This window comes from Poromitra crassiceps, assembly GCF_964638095.1.
Source record: "Poromitra crassiceps genome assembly, chromosome: 1".
Lineage (NCBI taxonomy): Eukaryota > Metazoa > Chordata > Actinopteri > Beryciformes > Melamphaidae > Poromitra > Poromitra crassiceps.
This window is the reverse complement of record NC_139623.1, coordinates 99,822,649-99,845,569: the sequence shown is the minus strand read 5'-3', so window position 1 is coordinate 99,845,569 and position 22,921 is coordinate 99,822,649. Positions and strand designations below refer to the sequence as shown.

The window sequence follows — 22,921 nt, the reverse complement described above, 5'->3', positions numbered from 1 at the left end:
TATGTGTATACATGTATACATGAGCGTGTGTGGAGGAGCGTGAGAGTTGGGATATGCATATATAGGGATGTATGAATTTGTTTATGAATGATTTGGGGGCAGGACTCGATAAGCCTAGGCTTCTTCCTGCCCCTTTTCAAACAGTTCGCCTTTTTTATGTTTGAGTTTACGTATTTTCCTTTTGATGAAGTCTATTAGACTGTTATGTTTATTGTTTTTTTCACTTTATGTATTGTTTTAACTGTTTGAAATAAATCGTTTCAATCAATCAATCAATCAATCAATCAATAAATCTAAATATTCATGCAACTTTTATTATGGGGTTTCCCTACCCTAGTATTTTTAAACTAGGCTACTTGAAAAATGACTTTAATATGCTAGCTAGAGACCCTGAAGGACCAGTAGCCTGTACTACGAAGCTAGTTTAATGCCTTATCCGAGTAAGTTTGAGTTTAAACCTGGTTTAGCCGTACTACAAAGCAAGTTAACTTTCAATCACCATGGCAACTGACGCTGCAAAGCTAACCTGGTCGCGACCAGGTTAGCTTCAGAGGATAAGATCAAAATCCATGAGAGACCCATATAATCGGCTCTCTGGAGTCACTCACCATTCATAAGATCGCCATATGAAAAATAGATTGCAGTCAACTGAGAATAGAACAAGCAAAACATTCGTGGCTCTGTAGGCTACATAATTAAATTAAGCCTACTTACCACTTTATGTCTTAACAGCTCAACGATGCGTGGAGAAATATGATCACTATTAATCACGCAGCGCATATCATGAACGGACCCTCAAATGGAGTGAGGGTGATATTCTCCTACATGCCAGAAAAGCCTATACATATAATATAGATATGGGATAAATATGGGATAGCCCCAATACTAAATATGCAGGCTATTCTTGCATCTTTCAGCTGGAACTGTGTCCTGTAGGCTGTATGCCAATATATGAGCAAAAATAGGCTAGTTTTTATCAATGATAACTATGCCCGCATCGTCTCAATTCAGTTCAGCAGTTTTCTCTTTTATAGTAGGCTATTAGGCTTTATACTAGGCTATTTTATATATGAATTATTCGATCAGTGCAACCACACACATGAGTGATAGAGATCATTATTCATTGAGCATGCGTTTCTAAATCTATGGTCTAAATAGGCTTACAGATTGTGGAAATGTATAGACTGAGATTACACATTTACATTTGTTGCTGCTGTATCAATGCAGCTGTATCAGACAGAAATCGCTGATCAAAGTAAATCAAATGACTGATATGAATACAAGCTGCTGCTTTAGACAGTCCTTCAGCAGACTATCCAACGCGGATTTTCATTCTGACATTAAATCGCGGATACATTAAATATCCGCTAAAACTCTGATCATGCACTGCGCTTTCATTGAACGAGGAAATGGGTGTGGAAATGGGTGTGGGCGTGGATCAACTCAGCTGTTCATAATGTGATTGGCTAGCGCACCTCTTTCGCGTGGACGCGCGCCTGTGCACGAGCGAAAAACGTGCGCGTGCACAGGCAGATCCCAGCTTCAGTTATCGACTAGAAAACCAGCGTCGTAGTATCCTTAAACTAGATAGCTTTGATCCTGTTCAGTCAAACCAGATCAAAGTGACAGATCGCGGGTCTGTTAAGATAGCTTCGTAGTACAGGGTGCAGTCCTCAGTTTTAGGATGAACAAAAGCTGCTTGCACTTAAAAGATAACAGACCTTTTACTATTTGGACAATGAATACAATTCAGTCATTGGCCAATTAAGTTGATGACGTTAACAGAGCAGTTTTGCAGGAAATATTCCATGCAAATGCAATGCTATTTTTGGTATCTGGTTAAATTCTTTTGACGGATAAAGAACAAACTGGTTGAACAAGATCAACGTTATGGCCATGCGCCTTGCTTACAAATATAGTGCAGCACTTTGTATCACAGCGTCTGTAAACCATAACATTATCTCAGTGAAGACATATTGTTTTTGTGTAATTCTGAATAATGCAGAATGCAAATTGTATTCTCCACACACAGCAGTCATCCATACATACGCACGCACACGCACACACACATGCGCGCACGCACACACACACACACACACACACACACACGCGTGCATGCACACACACGCACACACACACACACTGATAAATGTATCAGCACACATTTAACGATTTTTGGGTAATCTGGAATAAATCAAAAACAACTTAAAAATACCTAAAATATATACCTAAAGAATACCTTAAATATACCTAAAGGTGCAGATGGAAGCAGGACAATCTTTTTTTTTTCCATTATTTTATTTGTAATGGTCCATTTGCATAAATTGAGGAGAATAATAAAAGCAGACATCCAAAGTCAAATGCAGGTGGGATTCTTGATGAATTCTTACCCCATAGAAGATGATGGCAGTGATGCCATTGCCCTCTAATCACGCTAATTGATCTTAAGTATGAGAGCTTTACATAACATTGAATGGAATAAAGCCAAGGGTCAAACAACAATTGGCAGAAATTGGAATGAAAATGAAGATAGAGTATGAATATTCATTCTGATGAAGGTCGCCATGACCAAAACGCTTTAAAACAAACAAACTTGGAGTTAAAAGGCTACGACGCTGTACCTTTTTTTACCAATGAATATTTCTCTGATCAGACACAATTGTTCGGTGAATGTATAAAAACAATATTGAGCTTAAGTTGTCTATGTCTAGTCTAAGAAAATAGCAGTTACTCATTAACCCAAGATGTCTTCGATAAGACGATTCTCCTCTTGCTCAAGGATACCGTAGAAGATATCTTTGACTTTATTGACTTTCAGTGACTTATAGAGCTCCCTCATCTGGTCCTGACTGGTAGATTTAGCCATGATTCTACCGTAGGATTCTTCGTCAAGAACATCTTCGCTGAGAAGCTTATCCATGATTGCGTCGACCCTGCTCACTCCATTGATTAGCGCTACCCGGTGTTGATCGACAAAGTGTTTCCCTGAAAAGAAAGGGAATGAAAAATGACTCATCTGAGTAATTCATTCATCAGATTTTAAGGCTGGTGGAGCTCTGTAAGATAGGCTAGTGGTTCCCAAACGGGGGTATGCGGAGGTACTACAAGAAAGGGGAAAATGGAAAAATGTAAGAATAAATGATAAAAATAAATGAAACATTAAAATATATCTGCTCAGGAGGCACTAATTGCAACTCTTTCACTCCATTTCTTGTTTTGTAATTTTACATATGGGGCTACTGTATAGTTTTCTCTTGCAGTTTTCTAAGCAAAATGTTGTAGTCGGGTCAGGGAAAGGGGGTACTGACACCAAAACAATTGGAGAACCACTGGCTGTTCTAAGCAATTAAGATGACTCATGTAACAGTCATGTAACAGGAAGTGACCCACAAACTAATCTATACTATAATTCCAGCAGTGTCCGTGTGTCTGTTTGTCAGAATGTCTGGCAAGTGTTTGAGTGTCATATTGTGCCAATATTCCAGGAGTGTCTGTATGTATGGGTCATGCCCATGACATCATCAGTGATGCCATATGATGATTTTGGTCAATAATGATTTCACTGATGACATCACTGATGCTGTCATAGACATTGTGACACATCATCAGTGGGACAAAAACAATGTACCCATGGGGGGGTGAATGAGGAGAGCATGATGTATGAACTGGGGAAGGGGAACAGGTAGATGTACCCATGGGGGGGGGGGGGGGGGGGGTGGTTGCAAATTTATATATAAATTACAGTCTACCCACTTCTCTAGGGACCACTACACCACTGAATATACAGTTTGGTAAAGCACTATATTGGTAGGAAATGCATGTGGCATCATGGGAATACAGTGAATATATACAATTCTATAAAGCCTATTTCACAATTGACACTTTGTATCACCCAGTTGGCATTTTATTTTGTAAAGGCCTTGTTATGATCATTTTAGTTTAAATTTGATAAATTCTATTGTTGGTTACTATATTTTTGAAATCCTATAATCTTGTGTCAATCTTTAAAAAATGTGGATGTCTCATTTTGGGGAGAAACTCTTCGTATACGCATCTGACAATTCTAGAGGAATTCTAGAGAAAGGGAGTGAATTTTTTTTTTAAATCAGGCTGTACTCCACTTGCATCTCGCTATTTCAATAATTACAATATGAAGGGTTTCATTGCAAAACGCAAAACGCTATATCCATTTTATAAATCCAACTGCTGTCTGAAATTCATTAGTTCATACTTCAAAAATTCAGACTTGCTCCTCAGATTTTCTAAACATCAACTGATTTTCACTTCCTATTACTTCATCTACCTCCCACCGCCTTTGTGGTTCTTCCACCAGCCGCTCCAGTCGGGGGTCTTGAGGCTGCAAGACATTAAATGAAAATGACATGATAAATGGATATGTCTTAGACTGTATACATACATACTTCTGTTTCCCTCATAGCGACATAATCACACTGTCAGTTCCCTCTATTGATCACAAAATAGGTACAGGGTCACACCACAATACCAGGCTCGGTTTTATGTGTGTTTTTTCCTGATGTTTGTCTTATATCATTCTGTTCAATAGCTGGTTGTCAGTTCGATCTAATTAGGCTCATTCTCTGCAAAGTCTTTTGAGAAATGCATGTTCTACTGTATGGCTAGATAAATAAACATGTGATATACTGTATGGCTAGATAAATAAACATGTGATATACTGTATGGCTAGATAAATAAACATGTGATATACTGTATGGCTAGATAAATAAACAAAATTGACTTGACTAGATTTTCTATGCACAGGGCTTAAAGGAGAATTTCGGTTTTTTACACCACGGTCCTCATTTCCAGTTTAGAATATGATGTTTTACTCACCGAAATAGTTTTGCGTCATTCGGATGCCCAGGGAATATTTTGAGCTCCGAGTACACTCTTCAAACAGGCTAGAACCGCTAGAACGTGAGCCCACGGGGCATTCTGCACGGCAGTGCACGCGCTCTGTAAATGACACTTTTTCTGTCAGATCACGGTTCATTATGGTTGTAAATATAATTATCTAGCTAATAGCTACAAGCTAGGCTAACAACAACACCGGAGTCAGCGTTGATCTGCCCCGGTGGGGTTACAGTGCGTATCGTCCCCCTTCTGTGGTTTCTCTGAAGAAGTGGTTTCACAGAGGGGGACGATACGCACTGTAACCCCACCGGGGCAGATCAACGCTGACTCCGGTGTTGTTGTTAGCCTAGCTTGTAGCTATTAGCTAGATAATTATATTTACAACCATAATGAACCGTGATCTGACAGAAAAAGTGTCATTTAGAGAGCGCGTGCACTGCCGTGCAGAATGCCCCGTGGGCTCACGTTCTAGCGGTTCTAGCCTGTTTGAAGAGTGTACTCGGAGCTCAAAATCTTCCCTGGGCATCCGAATGACGCAAAACTATTTCGGTGAGTAAAACATCATATTCTAAACTGGAAATGAGGACCGTGGTGTAAAAAACCGAAATTCTCCTTTAAGATGACTCATGTAACAGTCGTGTTGTCATAGTTTTGTAATATCCTTCTTTATTATGTTACTTTTTGCATTCAGTTATTCAGTCCTCATTCATTCAGTCTTGTTGTTCATACTCTGTTCTAACTCTGCTGTCATTCCAGACCCAGCCACTCCCACCTGCCTGTCTTCCCTCAGTAGTTTCACCTGTGTTCCAATCATCCCCACTCACCTGCTCCTCATTCCCTAATCAGCTCCCTAGTATATCTTCATGTCCATTCCACCAGCTCTCTGCCAGATTGTAATTGCCATCCACCCAGAAACAGCTCAGCTCCATAGCATTTGGATTTTGGACCTTGATCTGTATTTTTCTGCCTCAGTTAACCTTTTGGAATCTTGCCTGTTTTGTTTGTTGGAGTGTGTTTTGAGTAAAGACTTTTTGACTTTGGAAACTGTCTCTTGAGTCGTGCATTTGGGTCCAGGATTTGTATCTGAGCGTGACAGAACAATCTGGCCCAAAATGGACCCAGCCGACTTAAAGAGAGAGCTAGAGGCACAAGCTAGTGCTCTACGCCAGTTTGAGAACCAACTCGGCGCCATTTCCGGGGTGCTCCAGGAGTCATCTGCACGCCATGACAAAAACCTGGAGGCGCTTCATGACCGGATACGGCAGCTCACATTGCCCAGCCAAGGACTGGTTGGGGTACCGGACCCAGCACCAATACCTACGAGTTCTCTAGTGCAGGCCGTGTCCAGGTCCGAACCTCGTGTTTCCCCCCCGGAGCGCTTCTCTGGTGAGTCCAGCAGCTGTCGGCCTTTTTTGACTCAATGCTCTTTGGCCTTTGAACTTCAGCCTTCCGCCTTTCCCACTGAACGCTCCAAAGTGGCCTACATCATCTCCCTGCTCACGGACCGAGCTAGGCTGTGGGGAACAGCTGAGTGGGAGAGGCATTCCTCAGCCTGCTCCTCTTCTGAGACATTTTCAGCAGAATTGAGGAAAGTATTTGATCACACTACTTCGGCCCGGGAGGCAGCGAGAGGGCTGCTGAACCTGAGACAGGGAGAGCGACCGGTGGCTGACTACTCCATCGAGTTCCGGACAATTGCCACTGAAAGTAAGTGCAACTCTTCCTCTTTGTATGATGCCTTTTACCATGGATTATCTGAGAAAATCAAGGATGAACTGGCCGCTCGAGAACTACCTAGCGAGCTTGACTCTCTCATTGATCTAACCATCCGTATCGATAACCGTATGAGAGAGAGAAAGAGGGAGAGATTGCAGTCTGCAGTTTCCCGTGCACCGGTCCGCTTTTCTTCTGTTCCCACAGAGCCAGTGAAGCAGCTCCGCGCCTTGCCCTCAAGCCCCCCTGACAACTCTGAGCCCATGCAGCTGGGAAGGGCCCACCTCACTCCAGAGGAACGCCTTCAGCGTCGCCAGGAGAATCGCTGCATGTACTGCGGCCAACATGGTCACTTCGTCGTTTCCTGTCCGGTAAAAGAAAGGGCTCATCAGTAATCCGGAGGGCACTGGTGGGCCAAGCTCGACTTCCGGAATTGCCCTCTCGACCCATAACCCATGCTCAATTCCTCTTGGATGGACACACACACACCGTGTCGATATTTATCGACTCTGGGGCAGACGCCAACTTCATGGATTACCAGTTGGCTCGGCAGCTCAACATCCCGCAGACCCCCCTGGAATCCCCTCTTCCGGCCAGCGCCCTCGATGGACACCTCCTTGCCACAGTGACCCACCGCACTGCTCCAGTGCACCTCAGCCTGTCAGGTAACCATCATGAGACACTATCATTTCTTTTGATCCATGCCCCTCAACTCCCAGTGATTTTTGGTTATCCGTGGCTCCTTAGACACAATCCCCACATTGACTGGGCCACAGGAGTCATTTTAGGCTGGAGTGAGCACTGTCATGCTGTCTGTTTAAGAAATGCCCTGTATCCTGAACATAACCCTCATTCTCCTTCTGAGTTTCCTGACCTGTCTAAGGTGCCTCCAACCTATCTAGAGTTGAAGGAGGTGTTCAGCCGGTCCCGTGCCACAGCTCTGCCTCCTCACAGACCCTACGACTGTGCCATAGATCTGCTCCCTAGCACCTCGCCTCCCAAGGGTCGGTTATTCTCCCTGTCATCTCCAGAGATGCAGGCCATGGACAAGTACATCAGTGAGTCTCTGGCAGCTGGCATCATTCGCCCGTCTTCATCACCTGCAGGAGCAGGATTATTTTTCGTAAAGAAAAAAGATAAGTCTCTGCGACCCTGCATCGACTATCGAGGACTCAACAATATCACGGTGAAAAACAGGTACCCCCTCCCACTCATAAATTCCGCTCCAAGGTGCCACAGTTTTCACCAAGCTTGACCTTAGAAATGCATACCATTTGGTCCGCATTCGGGAGGGGGACGAATGGAAGACTGCATTTAACACCCCCAGTGGTCATTATGAATATTTAGTCATGCCCTTCGGACTAACAAATGCTCCCGCAGTTTTCCAAACCATGATGAATGACTTGTTCAGGGACATGCTACACAGGTTTGTCTATATTTACCACGATGACATCCTAGTCTTTTCCAGATCTCCTGAGGAGCATGAGGGTCATGTGAGGAGGGTCCTGCACAGACTCCTGGAGAATCGCCTTTTTGAAAAGGCAGAAAAGAGTGAATTTCATGTCCCAGAGATGTCATTTCTGGGGATGGAGCTCAAGGGAGGAAGCATCGAGATGGACCTGGCCAAGGTTCGTGCGGTTGCAGAGTGGCCTCAGCCCACATCCCGTACAGGGCTTAACCGTTTCCTAGGGTTTGCCAACTTCTACAGATGATTTATCCGGAACTATATCTCCGTGGCAGGTCCCCTCACAGCTCTTACCTCAACTAACATACGCTACTCTTGGTCTCCCGCTGCTGAAGCAGCGTTTCAGGAGCTCAAGAGACGTTTCACCAGTGGCCCCATTCTCACGCACTCTGACCCCTCCAAGCAGTTTGTGGTGGAGGTAGACGCCTCAGGCATAGGGGTGGGGGCTGTCCTGTCCCAACGCTCAGCCGGGGATCAGAAGGTGCACCCCTGCGCCTTCTTCTCCCTTAAGTTGTCGCCGGCGGAGAGGAATTACTCCGTAGGAGATCGGGAACTGCTGGCAGTCGTGTTGGCCTTGAAGGAGTGGAGACACTGGCTCGAGGGGGCGGGACTCCCCTTTGTGGTTTGGACAGATCATAAGAACTTAGAGTATCTACGCACTGCCAAAAGGGTGAGTTCCCGCCAGGCTCGTTGGGCTCTGTTCTTTGATCGTTTTAACTTTACTCTCTCCTACCGCCCAGGCTCCAAGAACATCAAACCTGATGCCCTCTCCCGCCAGTTTCAGAAGGAGGAGGATTCTACGGAGATGGAACGGATCGTTCCTCCTTCCTGTCTGATTGGAGCTCTGGTCTGGGACATTGAGGGTAAGGTTAAACAATCACACTCTGATTCGCCTGCACCCAGTAACTGTCCAGATGGCCGTCTGTTCGTCCCAGATCATCTCCGCTCTCAGGTCCTCCAGTGGGGACACTCCTCTCGTCTGGCCTGTCACCCGGGAGTGCGACGCACCCTGGCTCTCCTTCGTCAGCGGTTCTGGTGGTCCTCCATGGAGGAGGACACAGGGGAGTTTGTGGCCGCTTGTCCCGTTTGCTCCCAACACAAGACCTCCCGCCAAAGTCCGGCAGGCCTCCTCCAACCCCTGTCCGTACCTCATCGTCCCTGGTCCCATATTTCGCTGGACTTTGTCACTGGCCTGCCCCCCTATTCTGTCTGTTGTTGACCGCTTTTCCATATCTGCACATTTCATTCCTCTGCCTAAGCTTCTCTCGGCCAAAGGGACAGCTGAACTGTTATTGACTCATGTGTTCCGCCTGCACGGCCTCCCCAGTGACAACGTCTCTGACCGGGGGCCACAGTTCACCTCTGCTTTCTATAAGGAGTTTTGCAGATTGTTGGGGGCTTCGACAAGTCTGTCCTCAGGATTCCAGCCACAGTCCAACGGCCAAACTGAGCGGAAGAACCAGGACATGGAAACGGCTCTGCGGTGCGTCGCCTCACATGCTCCTTCTTCCTGGGCCAAGCAGTTGGTGTGGGTAGAATATGCCCACAACACTCTTCCCACCTCTGCCACTGGCCTGTCCCCCTTCCAGTGCGCCTGTGGCTATCAACCTCCACTCTTTCCAGAACAGGAGAAAGAGGCCGGTGTCCCCTCCGTCCAGGCGTTCATCAGACGCTGCCGTCGCACCTGGCTCAGGGCCCGCTCCGCTCTCCTCAGGACGTCTGAGAGGTATCAGAGATCGGCCAACAGGAGGCGCTCCACAGCTCCCCAGTACAGACCCGGTCAGCGAGTTTGGCTCTCCACCCGGGACATACCTCTTAAGGTGGAATCTAAAAAGATGGCTCCCAGGTTCATTGGTCCGTTCCCCATCTCCCAGGTCATTAACCCCGCGGCGGTGCGCCTGCGCCTTCCACCTACCATGAAGATTCATCCCACCTTCCACGTGTCCCGCATTAAGCCAGTCAAGGTCAGCTCTTTGCAGCCCACCCCCGCCCCCCGCCCGGCTCATTGATGGTGGGCCGGCTTATACGGTTCAGTGCCTGCTCAAGTCGAGACGTCGAGGGAGGGGGCTGCAGTATTTGGTGGACTGGGAGGGCTATGGCCCTGAGGAGCGTTCTTGGGTCCCTGCTCGCAGCATCCTGGACCCAGATCTCATCTCGACGTTCCATCGGTCCCATCCTGACCAGCCCTGTGGGACGTCAGGAGCCGTCCCTTGAGGGGGGGGCTCTGTCATAGTTTTGTAATATCATTCTTTATTATGTTACTTTTTGCATTCAGTTATTCAGTCCTCATTCATTCAGTCTTGTTGTTCATACTCTGTTCTAACTCTGCTGTCATTCCAGACCCAGCCACTCCCACCTGCCTGTCTTCCCTCAGTAGTTTCACCTGTGTTCCAATCATCCCCACTCACCTGCTCCTCATTCCCTAATCAGCTCCCTAGTATATCTTCATGTCCATTCCACCAGCTCTCTGCCAGATTGTAATTGCCATCCACCCAGAAACAGCTCAGCTCCATAGCATTTGGATTTTGGACCTTGATCTGTATTTTTCTGCCTCAGTTAACCTTTTGGAATCTTGCCTGTTTGTTTGTTGGAGTGTGTTTTGAGTAAAGACTTTTTGACTTTGGAAACTGTCTCTTGAGTGGTGCATTTGGGTCCAGGATTTGTATCTGATCGTGACACGTGTATCAGGAATACTGACCTAGAAACTGATTTACTGATTTTACTTTGATGCCAGCAATCATTTGGAAAGACTTTCAACAAATGACTCTCTTCATATACAGACATCATGATGTTCTCAGTCAGTCAGCATCATAATAACTATTTATATGATAGGCAGAACACTTCCAACTGTGACAGATAGTCACTTGGGGCTGTTCAGACCTGGCCTGAAACCAAAGTTGGATCTTGGGAGATCCGACCTGAGTATACGTCAGTTCACACCTGGCATTACAATGCGGCCCACAAGGGGTCTGGAGTATCCGGATCTCACTTCCTCGCTCTATGCAAATAAAGACATCTCCATCCAGTGTCTTGTGTGCTTCTCTCTTGTTACTGTGTAGTTGAAATTCTGATCATAGAAAAGTCATGGGCTGTGTGGGAAGCAGGGATTCCGCTAGCCATTTTTTCAGACAGCCATATAGAATATCTACCGGCCACTAAAAAAAGGATGTTACAAAATAATTGTTTCGTAAATAAAGGTTTTGAATCCATTTATTTCTCTATTCTAATTCTTTATAGCCTCTATAGTCGATCTTTATTCCAGTGTTGTCATTAAGAGGCCGACTTTGCAGCAAAAAAATGTAATTAGTCGGCATTCAACAGGCATGTATGTCATTCTCGGTAAGGAAGGACACTTTCGTTATTGAAAGACAGATAACATGCACGCTCCTACTGTAGCTATCTGCATTTGTGGACACTTATTATGAGCCAATATCTCGCCTGGACATTGCCTTGATGAAAAAGCAGCTAAAAGTAATAAGTGCAACAGTGTCAGTGCAGACAGCGCACGACTTGAATCTCCATACGCCTAGGCTACGCACCTTCATCTCTCCCACTCCACACCTGGCACCTGCGTCAAATCTCCTGCACTCGCTCTCGGCTCCCATTTGGCTAAGCATTTTGATTAATCTCATATCATACGACCGCTTTTTACCTCCACTATATTGACAGCCTGTCGGGCGAATCAATCAATCAATTGCTCGCGCTCGTTGCCCAACTGCATTTCATTCCAGAATCACGTTTGGTAGCCTATACAGGAGAGCCATTTGCTGTGGATTACTTGGCCCTTGTATTAGCGTATCATCCAAAGGTGGCATGGCAGTTACATATTTAACATTTTCAACAATGCATTTGCAACACTGCAGCAATTAGCATGGCAAGTTATTTGGTTAATTGGCAGGACACCCGGCAGCAGCAGTCAGTCTGCTTTTAATTAATGCCATGTAAAAATCGTGTAATTGCCTACTGTACATTCATAACACATTTTTATCTAACAAAATATATATAAATAAATATTCTCACCTTTCCATCAGTTTAAAGTAAAGCAAATACTATTCCCAGCTTTTGAAGGTTATTGTCCTTCTGAAAGCGAGTGAGATCTCTGCAGCTGCAGTGTGGTTTTAATGAGCCAAATAACAACATAATTTTCTTAATAATTGCACTGATTTAAAATTTAGCCATTTCAAAGGAAAATAGTTTGGCCTAAGTCTGCAGAATAGCCTAATGCCGGTATATATAACTGCTTTTGCAATATTATTTTCACTTTCTTTTTAAATGGGAAGTTTCATTCAAGTATAGAATCTATTGAAATGAAAAAAATATAATAAAAAATGTGCATGAGCCCACCCCCGAAGGTGGCCTGAGGCGGTCGGATTTCAATGCGCATTGGGTGCGTTCAGACCTATAGCCTACTTTACTGAGATCGGAGCGCCAAAGATCGGAGCTGGGCCAAGTTAGTGGTCTGAACAGGGTCTTACCCTGTAACTGCATTAATCCCTACTAGTAATATTTTTTTTATATCACTATCTCAAATAACAAAATGCTAATTAGCCTTTTTCACTTCCCAACCAATTCACCCATTTTGTGTCTAAAATGCAGGAAGTAACACAGGTGCAAGCAAAACAGTAATGAGGGCCCCAGCACTGGATCACCAAAGGGATTGGAAGTTGGAAAACCTAATTTATGTTCTGCGTGCACCTGTGTTACTTCCTGCCTTTTAGACACAAAATGGGTGACTTGGGTGGGAGTGAAAAAGCCTAATGGGATGGTGAACAAAGTTTGTATCAGCAAACACGCTGTGTACAACAGTTTATCACCGGCGACCATTAAATTTAATTTCTGTCTTAATAATGAGATAGATTTGAATGTATTTTCATATTGTGTGTCTTAGTCATAAAACACAAGTGATTTTGGACTATATGCTTTCCTTTGAGCCAGAACAACCAGGTTAACTTAACTAGTAAACAATATGTCAGCTTGCATGCTAAATAAACAACCGAATGAATTAGGCTGACAGAAAAAAAGCGATATCCAAGTTGAAAATCTCACAATCTGTGAAGAAGCTACTCCTCAGGTATTTATGTCGGTCAACAATGACACTTGATCCCTCAAATGCTAGCATTACTTAGTTATGCCTGATCTCCCATATCATCAATCCACTAGTACTAGACTATAGTCCCATACCCCATTAATGTGTTGTGTTGACACTTGAAAGTGCCCATAGTTGACCCGTTAATTGTCAGATCTTACCACCAGTGAAATGCTAGTTAATGTCAGTTGTGACTGGAGTTTAGTAGAATAGTGAGCACTTTTTCAGGTTTGTTTTAAACCAATCCATCCTATTCTGAAAGTATTGTGATGGCTAAGAAATAATTGTAGCTGGTAAAGTCTGAATTTGTGTAATATTTTGGTGGCCAGTTGGCTGGTGGTTAGGATGTTCATCTAACTGGTGGGCCTGAGTTCAATCCCTCATGTAGCCAGACCTACTGATGTGTCTAACAAAGAACTTCACAAAAGGTTGCCTGTCTCTCTTCACACATCCAGGGGCGGACTGGGATCATAATTCAGGCCGGGCATTAGATACCAAGCAGGCCAGCCCAATACGGGCCGACGCGTGTGCCGGCGTCCGAAGGGCGGCGGCAAAAAAATTGGGCCGTTTGAAGCTCAATTTGGGCCGTTTGAAGCCCAATTTGGGCCGTTTGAAGCTCAATTTGGGCCATTTGAAGCCCAATTTGGGCCGTTTGAAGCCAGATTTGGGCCGTTTGAAGCCCAATTTGGGTCATTTAAAGCCCGATTTGGGCCGTTTGAAGCCCGATTTGGGCCATTTGAAGCCCAATTTGGGCCGTTTGAAGCCCAATTTGGGCCAAGTCCAATTTTACAATGAGATGCACCCACTTTAACCCTGAATAAAGTAATAAAACCACTAGTAAACCAGTAGGCAACGCCTGGCCTGCTGTTCAGTGAGTGGCCTGGCCTGGCCTGCAAATTTTTTTTTTTTTTTTTTTTTTTGCAGGCCAGGCCAGGCCAGGCCAGGCCACCGGGCATTTGCCCAACGTGCCCGATTATGCAGTCCGCCCCTGCACACATCTATTATCTATGTGGAATACCAACAGAGTACAAGTCAGAATTTATATAAATTGTAGATACACAAAGTTTTGTATTATACCTCAATTGATGTGTCTCTGAATAATGTGCCAGTTCTATGTTGTTTTTTTCCTCCACATTTTTTTTAAAATCTTCCCATGACTTACCTCTGGGTCCTGAACTTGGCAAGTTTTGTGCTAGATCATTCCTGCTGATCTTGCTTAAAATCTGCTTAGTCAGCTCCACATAATGTTGGGGTTGGGGATAGGCCGCCGCTATCAGACTCACTACGTCTTCCCGCTCTGCATTGCCCAGCTTGGCCTTAGGGATGGGTTTGCAGCCGGCTAGGATGTCAGGCTGCTGCAGGTGCCACTTGAACCTCTTAAACTCATCATCAGCCAAATTATCCATTATTTCCAAGAGATGTTCTGCCATTGTTGCCTCCTGATAAGATCAAAGCATATGTTATAATTTCAAGGTTAGAACAATTATGCACTTATTAAAGATTCATCTCATTGCATTTCATCGATACCACCGGTTTAGGTATTTGGGTCTTGCAGAATTGAATAAGCCCAGACAGACAACAACAGGTAATTGGTAAAAATGTGTTCTATTCTCTGATCATAGGCTGCTCCCACATAGACTACATTTCTTCTCTGAGGTTATTTTCATTTTTTTGAACAATACCACCCCTCTGCCCCTCCCATTAAATTTAACTGCCTTTCTCTCCCTGACTCATATTCCATTGGTTTTAGACCTCGACCTAGGGTTTAGACCAGGGGTACCCAAACTTTTTTAGGATGAGAGCTACTTACAAAAATAAAAATAGTCGCTACTTCTTTTCCCATACATATATTAGTACATTTTAACAGTATTACATTATTTATTCAACATTATTTAATCATGTTAAATACTGTAGAAACTGAGTTAGCTTAGTGGGAGTTAGTTTATGCATTAAAAAACAAAAAACATTTGGGATTTCTTTGGCGAGCTACTTTTTGATGGCCTGAGATCTACTGGTAGATCACGATTTATCTATACGAGGGATCAGGATGTTGGTAAACAAATGGCTTCAACAGCTCCTGGGGCAACTACAGTTAGTTTTAAATAGCAGTTCAAGGTGAAACCATGCCCTGGCTCTTTGAACTCTAACTGCTCCTTCATAGCTAGACACTCCATTTACACTTTAAACGAGTGACCACTTTTAGGACTCTATCACATTAATTCACCTTTAAATTATGTTTTGTACTGTTTGAGAAATCACAGTTTATGTTTTGTGCTTTTTTTCAGTAGTTCCGGAGCAGCGGATTGAGTGGCCCTGACCACGTGACCACCTTCGACCCTTCCTAGAGGGCTGACCGTGGGTAACTACTGGGACGTAAGTTGGGGCTTGGCCAGCCCCGGCTGGGTCACCTGGGCGAGGGTGTATGATGTTGCGAGACCCAAAACATCGTTGAGATGATTCGATTTGACAGTTCTGGGCACTGGCGTTGGCGTTGGCCAATCATGGTGTGTTCCACCCCCAAATCGATTGTGTTCTGGCGCCAAGCGAGTGGGTTTCAGGACGAAACAGTCTCGAGCCATTTACGTTATCTTTAGAGCAATATTCCTGGAATGCAAGTTTAACTAAACAGTTACATGTCCTCTGCATTCTACATCAAATTAAGACATTACCGTTTGTTTTATTTTGTATGTTACATAGCCTACTTATTGGCCAAGTTGACTTAGTTTATGGGGGAGTAATTCTGCCAGCTAAAGAAGGGAGTATAGGCGGCCATCTTGTCTGCAGAGTTTTCAAATCAAGTAGAATACCGTTATGCAAGAAATCTGGGGGGGTCAGTCCCCCTTTAAAGAATGCTCATGTGATTTTTATACATCCAAAATAATAATCGTGAAACCGTGATAGTTTTTTCTCAGACTATAATCGTATAATCAAAATGTAGGCTATAATCATTGCATCCCTAGCTGTAATAAGATAAAAAGATTCCCTAATTACAAGCATACATAGTAGCCTATACGATTATAGAAATAGCCTATAGGCTATCATACTTACTTTTATGTCACATCGTCAATATTAAGCCGACTTATGACTGCATAGTATCTTAATTACTCAAAATATAAAGCGACTAAAAATGGCAACCATATTTTTTATTTTGGCAACCAAATGCTCCTGCCAGGTTGCCACCCCGGCAACCACTTTTCAAAGTTAAGGCTAGCCTACAGAAGGATCAGCCGAGCAGGAGCAGTATTTTGGTAAACAAACCGCGTCACTGGGTGGCAACGGCAATGGAACCCTATGGAGCGTGAGCTTTGGTAGGCTTGAGTGTCTGACTCTGTTTCCATTTTAAAAACTGTGATAGTTCACACAACTTTTAACACGACATGCATTATTGTAGGACTAACTCTTGAGCAAATTCTGCTCTCACTCAGAATGTCAAAATATAGGCTAAGCGATGTGATGTTGCCTATAGTTTTTGAGATATTAACGTTCGTTAATTCATACTAACTCATACTAGTTAACGTCTGCTGCGGGGTTCCGCATTTCTGGGTGGCAGTGACGTCATGCTGATTCGTCCTATTGAATTGAAAGCAGGACAAATTGCCTCCCCCCACTGTGACTGTCTCTTCCCTTGACATACAAGTGAGTTTTTTACCTGCTCAGCTCGATCTGCTCTGCTTGACCTGACGCAACTCGAAGCTGGAAGCGGAAATACACAGGGCACGTAGCGGAGCAGAGCGGAGAGCTCTTGCGTCCAATAGCCTACTCTTTGGCATAATGGCGAGAGCAGGGCGAGGGTAAAAAAAAAGCGGGATATTCCGCTTCGTACCAAGGGCGCGCCAAATAAATTGTAGCCTACAACGCCAAGAGTACGAGTTTCTCAGTCATCTCCATAACCATAACAAACTTTGGGACGTATAGTCTAATTGGAGCGCCCAGCAAGTGTGAAGCAGATAGGAGCTGCCTGCATAAAGTCAATCAACCACCCCCCTCCCCTTTTTTTTAGGGTGCCATCTGACTGAAAAACGGCCGCATCTCCCAGTCTCAGACCAGGACGGGAATAAAACTAATCAGCTGCTTCTTTGCCTTCTGCGAAGTAGGCTCCATGCGCACGTCAATGTCTCTTTGTTTTTCTGACACCATTATCTCACAGTTACATATTTCTCATGACTGGAAAAAGCGGACTGAATTTATGTCAGGTGAACGCAGTAGGCTTCAGTAGGCTAGACAACTGTTACTTAATTTACTGTAAAATAATAATGTAGGCTAACACAACACTCACCCTGCCTCAGCCGTTTCCCTCCTGCTCTGCTATCTGCTTGTAAAATGGAGTCTGAACTATAGCTACATTTTACTTTCACTTTACTCACCACTCCGCCTGTATGGAGAAGTAGTTGTGGCATTTGAGTGTGTGTGTGTGTGTGTGTGTGTGTGTGTGTGTGTGTGTGTGGGGCGGGGGGTGATTAAACGACCCCTCATTTAATTTTACTTTACTTAAATGTGAAAATATTCAAGAATGTTTAGGCTATAGAAATATGTCAGCAATCTACATGGTTTTCACGGAATTGTGTTGCTGGAAGCGTTTGGAACCTAGCTTATTTCCTGTCAGTTAGGCTAGCAAATTGCAACAGAAAGTAAGCTGGGGGCAATTTAGAATGTTTATGTGGATGGCCAACTTTGATGATAGGGAGCGCCACAAAAAAAATGTCCTCACTACCAGAGGGCCAGATTTTGCTGAGGGTTGGGGGCCGAATGGCACCGGTGCTAAAAATTTGGGGCATTTGAAGCCAGGTTTAGAAGAATAACTCATTTTAAATTAACAGTTGTGATGTCAATATTCAGTCTTAACCACCAATGTTTGATTCTTTTCTCATTCACTCCTGTCACCACCTGCTCTCCCTGCAGGACCTGAAATTAACTTTTTTGATCACCTGACAATATGGCTGCTAGATTTTAAAGTTACCAGCCAATTAGAATTTCCACTAGCCGAAATGTTTTTCTTGAAATAAACCAGAATATGAGTGGGTTAATTTAAGCATAAGTCAGTAAGTTCTCAAAGCCTCTGTTGAGGGTCACACAAGAACAAAAATGCACTCTTGAAGCTAAATAAATCCAAAACCCATTTATTAAAAATGTTACTATAATGGAGAACAGCCATTTCTTACACATGAGATTACTTTTAGCCTTTTAGTCATAAGATTATTGAAAGATATTCCATATTCCAGTTAACTAGTATGAGTTGGGCTAAACTCTCTCAAAAACTATTAGACCTACAGTACATGCTATTGCTTATATTTTGACATTCTGAGTGAGAGCAGAAGTAGCTCCAAGAGTCTGATGTGCATGTTGTGTTAAAGTTGTGGGAACTGTCGCAGTTTTAAAAACGTAAACAACATAGCCAGGGCTAGAGTGAGACATTCAAGGCTGGCTCCATAGGGTCCCATTGTCATTTCCCCCCGGAAACGCGGTTTGTTTACCAAAATGCTGCTCAGCTGATCCCCCGTATAGCCTATCAAAAGGTATAGCCGATGCCTAGCTAATAAGGACTTTTTCCTTTTATTTAATTTTATTGTTAATTTAATTTTATCGTTTACTGTTTATTGTTGTGATGTCTATGTTTTGCTTTGGCGACATCCTGTTTGATATAGCCTCAAACCAATTGAATTGAGTGAGGAATGAGAGAGAGAGAGAGAGAGAGAGACTCCAAGATATGTCTCTGAAGACAAAAGTGATAGCTAGCCTGTCAGGATCTCGACCTCAGCGACCTCAGTGATGCACTCATGGAATCCCTAGGGAAGGAGAGGCGGAAAGCCTGGAAGGATCTCGACCAGGATCTCGTCAGATCTCGTCAGGATCTCGACCTCAGCGACCTCAGTGATGCACTCATGGAATCCCTAGGGAAGGAGAGGCGGAAAGCCTGGAAGGATCTTGTAGAGAGCATCAACATGACTCAGAACAGCAAAAAAGCCTGGTCCACTATCCGGAAACTAAACGGTGATAAGATCACACCACCTGCTATATCCGATGTAACACCAAACCAGGTCGGGAGCCAACTGGTGGCCAACGGGAGACGAGCAGAAAAGCGTAGGGCCAAAGGTCAACACCATCTCACCACCATCCCAGGCAGTCAGCAGAACATGTCCATCCTAACCAAGCCCTTCACCTTTGAGGAGTTTGAAGCAGGACTAAACACCATGAAGCTGGGCAAAGCTGCAGGTCCTGACGACATACTGTCTGAGATGATAACCCACCTAGGCCCAGTCGCCAAACAATGGCTCATGGACATGTACAACACGTGCCTCCAAACCCAGCATATACCAACGATCTGGAGGAAAGCCATCATCATTGCTCTTCTAAAACCTGGAAAAGATCCCAACCTCCCCAAAAGCTACCGGCCCATCTCCCTACTCTGCACCACCTACAAGCTGTTCGAGCGACTACTCCTCAGCCGACTATCCCCCCAGATAGACGCTGAGCTAATCAAGGACCAAGCTGGATTTAGACCGGGAAAATCATGCACAGGCCAACTGCTAAACCTCACCCAGTACATCGAGGACGGCTACCAGAAGAAGCTGATAACAGGCGTTGCCTTTGTAGATCTTTCGGCAGCTTATGACACCGTCCAACACAGGCTGCTGACCAAAAAACTTTTCGACATGACAGCGGATGCCAAACTGTGCAACATAATAAGATGTCTTCTGAGCAACCGGATGTTCTATGTCACACTCAACAATAAAAAAAGCAGATGGTTCCACCAGAACAACGGGCTGCCGCAGGGCAGTGTCTTGGCACCTCTCCTCTTCAATGTCTATACCAACGACCAGCCCCTACCAGAAGGATGCAGCAGGTTTATCTACGCAGATGACCTAGCCATGACAACGCAGCAGCATACCTTCCCAGAAGTCGAGTCAACCCTGGAACAAGGACTGACAGATATGTCCTCATACTATCTGGAAAACCACCTACGTCCAAACCCTGGGAAGACCCAAATCTGTAGCTTCCACCTCAAAAACAAGTAGGCTAAACGGGAGCTCAACGTAACCTGGGACGGAATAAGGCTTGAAAACCACCAGCACCCAGTCTACCTGGGAGTAACCTTAGACCATACCCTCAGCTACAAGGAACACATCCAGAAGACGAGAGCTAAGGTGTCCACCAGGAACAGCCTTCTGCGTCAACTTACCAACTCAAAGTGGGGAGCTCACCCAAGTACGCTGCGCACAACGGCATTAGCCCTGTGCTTTTCCACCGCCGAATATGCCTGCCCAGCATGGTATAAATCAAGCCATGCACGCAAAATAGACCCTATCCTCAACGAGACCTGCAGGATAGTGACTGGGTGCATTAAAACAACCCCCGTACCCTGCCTTTACGCCCTCTCTGGCATCGCCCCCCCTGACATCCGCAGAGCAGTCACCGCCAAAGCCGAGCGCAAAAAGCAGGCCCATGACAACCGGCACTCACTCCACCAACACTCTGCCCCCCAGAAACGGCTCAGGTCCAGAAGCAGCTTCCTGGATGCCACTGTAGAACTGGAGACCACACCATCTACTGCCAGGACTACAGAGTGGCATAACCAGTGGAACAGCCTGGGCAGCCAGACAACCCAATGGACAGAGAGAGGCATCACCCCAGACGAATGCCTAGCGACCGGCCATGACCAACCTTGGGTCTGGAAAACACTGAACTGTCTGTGGGTCGGCGAAGGACGCTGCAAGGCAGCCATGAAAAAATGGACACTAACATGTTCTGATGCATGTGTGTGCGGCGAACCACAAACAATGGAACACATCATGAGATGTAGCTATGCCCCAAAATGCACTGGAGATGACCTGGCCAAGCCAAATGCCGCTGCACTCGCCTGCGCCAACCACTGGAAAGACTTGATATAGAGGACGGCCGGACACGAGGAAGAAGAAGGATCTCAATTATATTTTAGAATTTTGTTGCATGGAGAAAAGTATCCCTTTATGTTCTTATCATATTTTAGCGACCCGGGGTTTTGACATGTAATGGGGTGTCTCGGTGTGTATCTAGGAACTGATGTGTGGGGTTGTTCCTGGGGGGAACGGTGTGTAAGTGGCACTTCCTGTCTCGTGGTGATGCCAGTCAAGCTATGTGAGAGAGCTGGGAAGACGTGTGTATAGCTAGGTGCGTAGCTACCGCTAGGAGCTATGAGAATGAGCCGTGAATAAAAGCCTGTACCAACTACAAGTCTCCTGGTTCCTGGACGAATACCTGAATCGTTACATTGGTGTCAGGAGTGAAACGTGAAGTATTGCCTCCGCGTCGGCCAGGAGGGGAAAGAGTAAGGAGGAACGGAGAAAGTTGGACGGTTTGGAGGCTCGGGCTCGACCTGGCGTGGGCGGTTAGCTGTGCATGCTAACTGCTACGAGGCTAGCTTCTACGAGCACCACGTGCGATGGTGCGCGATGGAGAATGGCCGTCGCTGAACGGGAGGAAAGAGGAGCTGACGACGGTGATCAGCTCGGGGCTGGCGGGCATGGAAGCCCGTTTGTTGAAAGAAGTCAGACGGCTATTGGAAGCTACGCCTGCCTGGGCAGAGGAGCTGATGAGGATGCGGGAGGTCATGCAGCGTCATCCAACAGTCTCTTTTGCGGCTCCTCCGGCCGTTCTCTGCGCTACGGTGGGCACACAGGGCCCCCAGATCCGGTTCCCCCGGATCCGGTCATTGCGTGCCTGAAGAGACACTCCGCCGTGTTCGTGCATTTGGCTACTGGGACAAACAGAGGGGGGATGTGCGGAGATAATGCAGGGCGTGTGATGACTGTGGGGCACGGAAAAGGGGCCGGGGAGGGTCACCCTGGGGAGGACTGACCCCATTGGGGGTTGAGAGGGACTAGAGTGCTTCAGGTGGGACAGAAGCTTTGAAAGGGGGGATGGAAATTGTGGTGGTTTAAATGGATGGTAAAAGGGAAAAAGAAATAATGGAAAAGGAATAAGGTAAATGTTGGGGTATGGTTGAATGTAAATGTGACGGGGTTGAATTTAAATGTGTGTAAAAAGAAAAGGGCTATTTGAATGGGAATGTTAATTGAAAATGTGGGTAATGTGCAGTAAGGAAATGATGGTGGTGATGGAGAAAAATAAGTGGTGTAATAAGAAAAGACTGTTTGTGGGGAAATTGAATGTCAGTGGGGGTTGACGAAAAGTGTTGTTGTGTTTTGGTACAGGGGGATATGTGTGGGTTGTGGGTGCCAGCGTGGGAGCTGGCTTTTGTTGGGCGGGGAGTATGTAGCGACCCGGGGTTTTGACATGTAATGGGGTGTCTCGGTGTGTAGCTAGGAACTGATGTGTGGGGTTGTTCCTGGGGGGAACGGTGTGTAAGTGGCACTTCCTGTCTCGTGGTGATGCCAGTCAAGCTATGTGAGAGAGCTGGGAAGACGTGTGTATAGCTAGGTGCGTAGCTACCGCTAGGAGCTATGAGAATGAGCCGTGAATAAAAGCCTGTACCAACTACAAGTCTCCTGGTTCCTGGAGGAATACCTGAATCATTACAATATTTTGTAGCTCTTCACCTTATATAGAAGAGACAGTCTGGCTTGAGAGACTAACAGGAAGTGTAAACACAATCGGAAGTTCTGATTGTGTTTACACTTCCTGTGACTCATATGTGAGTCAAACTCGGTTTGACCAGAGCCACTTCTTAACATGCAGTGGAATCCGTATTATAACCTGCTCCTAGCCGGTTGGCCTGCATGTTAAACAACAATTAGCCGGCCTACGCGCACTCCCGCGAGTCCGTATCTTATTCACCTCGGCCGCCGGTG

The 22,921-nt window shown here is 45.4% G+C and overlaps 1 protein-coding gene across 1 annotated transcript; it reads right to left on the bottom strand.

The window, feature by feature from the left end:
- Positions 1–2,309: 2,309 nt before the first annotated feature.
- On the bottom strand, positions 2,310–17,530 carry LOC310785441 (apoptosis-associated speck-like protein containing a CARD). Its single transcript, XM_083646511.1, has 4 exons — positions 17,413–17,530; positions 14,299–14,575; positions 4,304–4,357; positions 2,310–2,985 (listed from the first exon to the last, which is right to left on the bottom strand). The coding sequence occupies exons 2-4, from the start codon at positions 14,564–14,566 to the stop codon at positions 2,735–2,737; spliced, it is 573 nt and encodes a 190-aa protein (XP_083502637.1). The 5' UTR covers positions 14,567–14,575; positions 17,413–17,530; the 3' UTR covers positions 2,310–2,734.
- Positions 17,531–22,921: the final 5,391 nt, after the last annotated feature.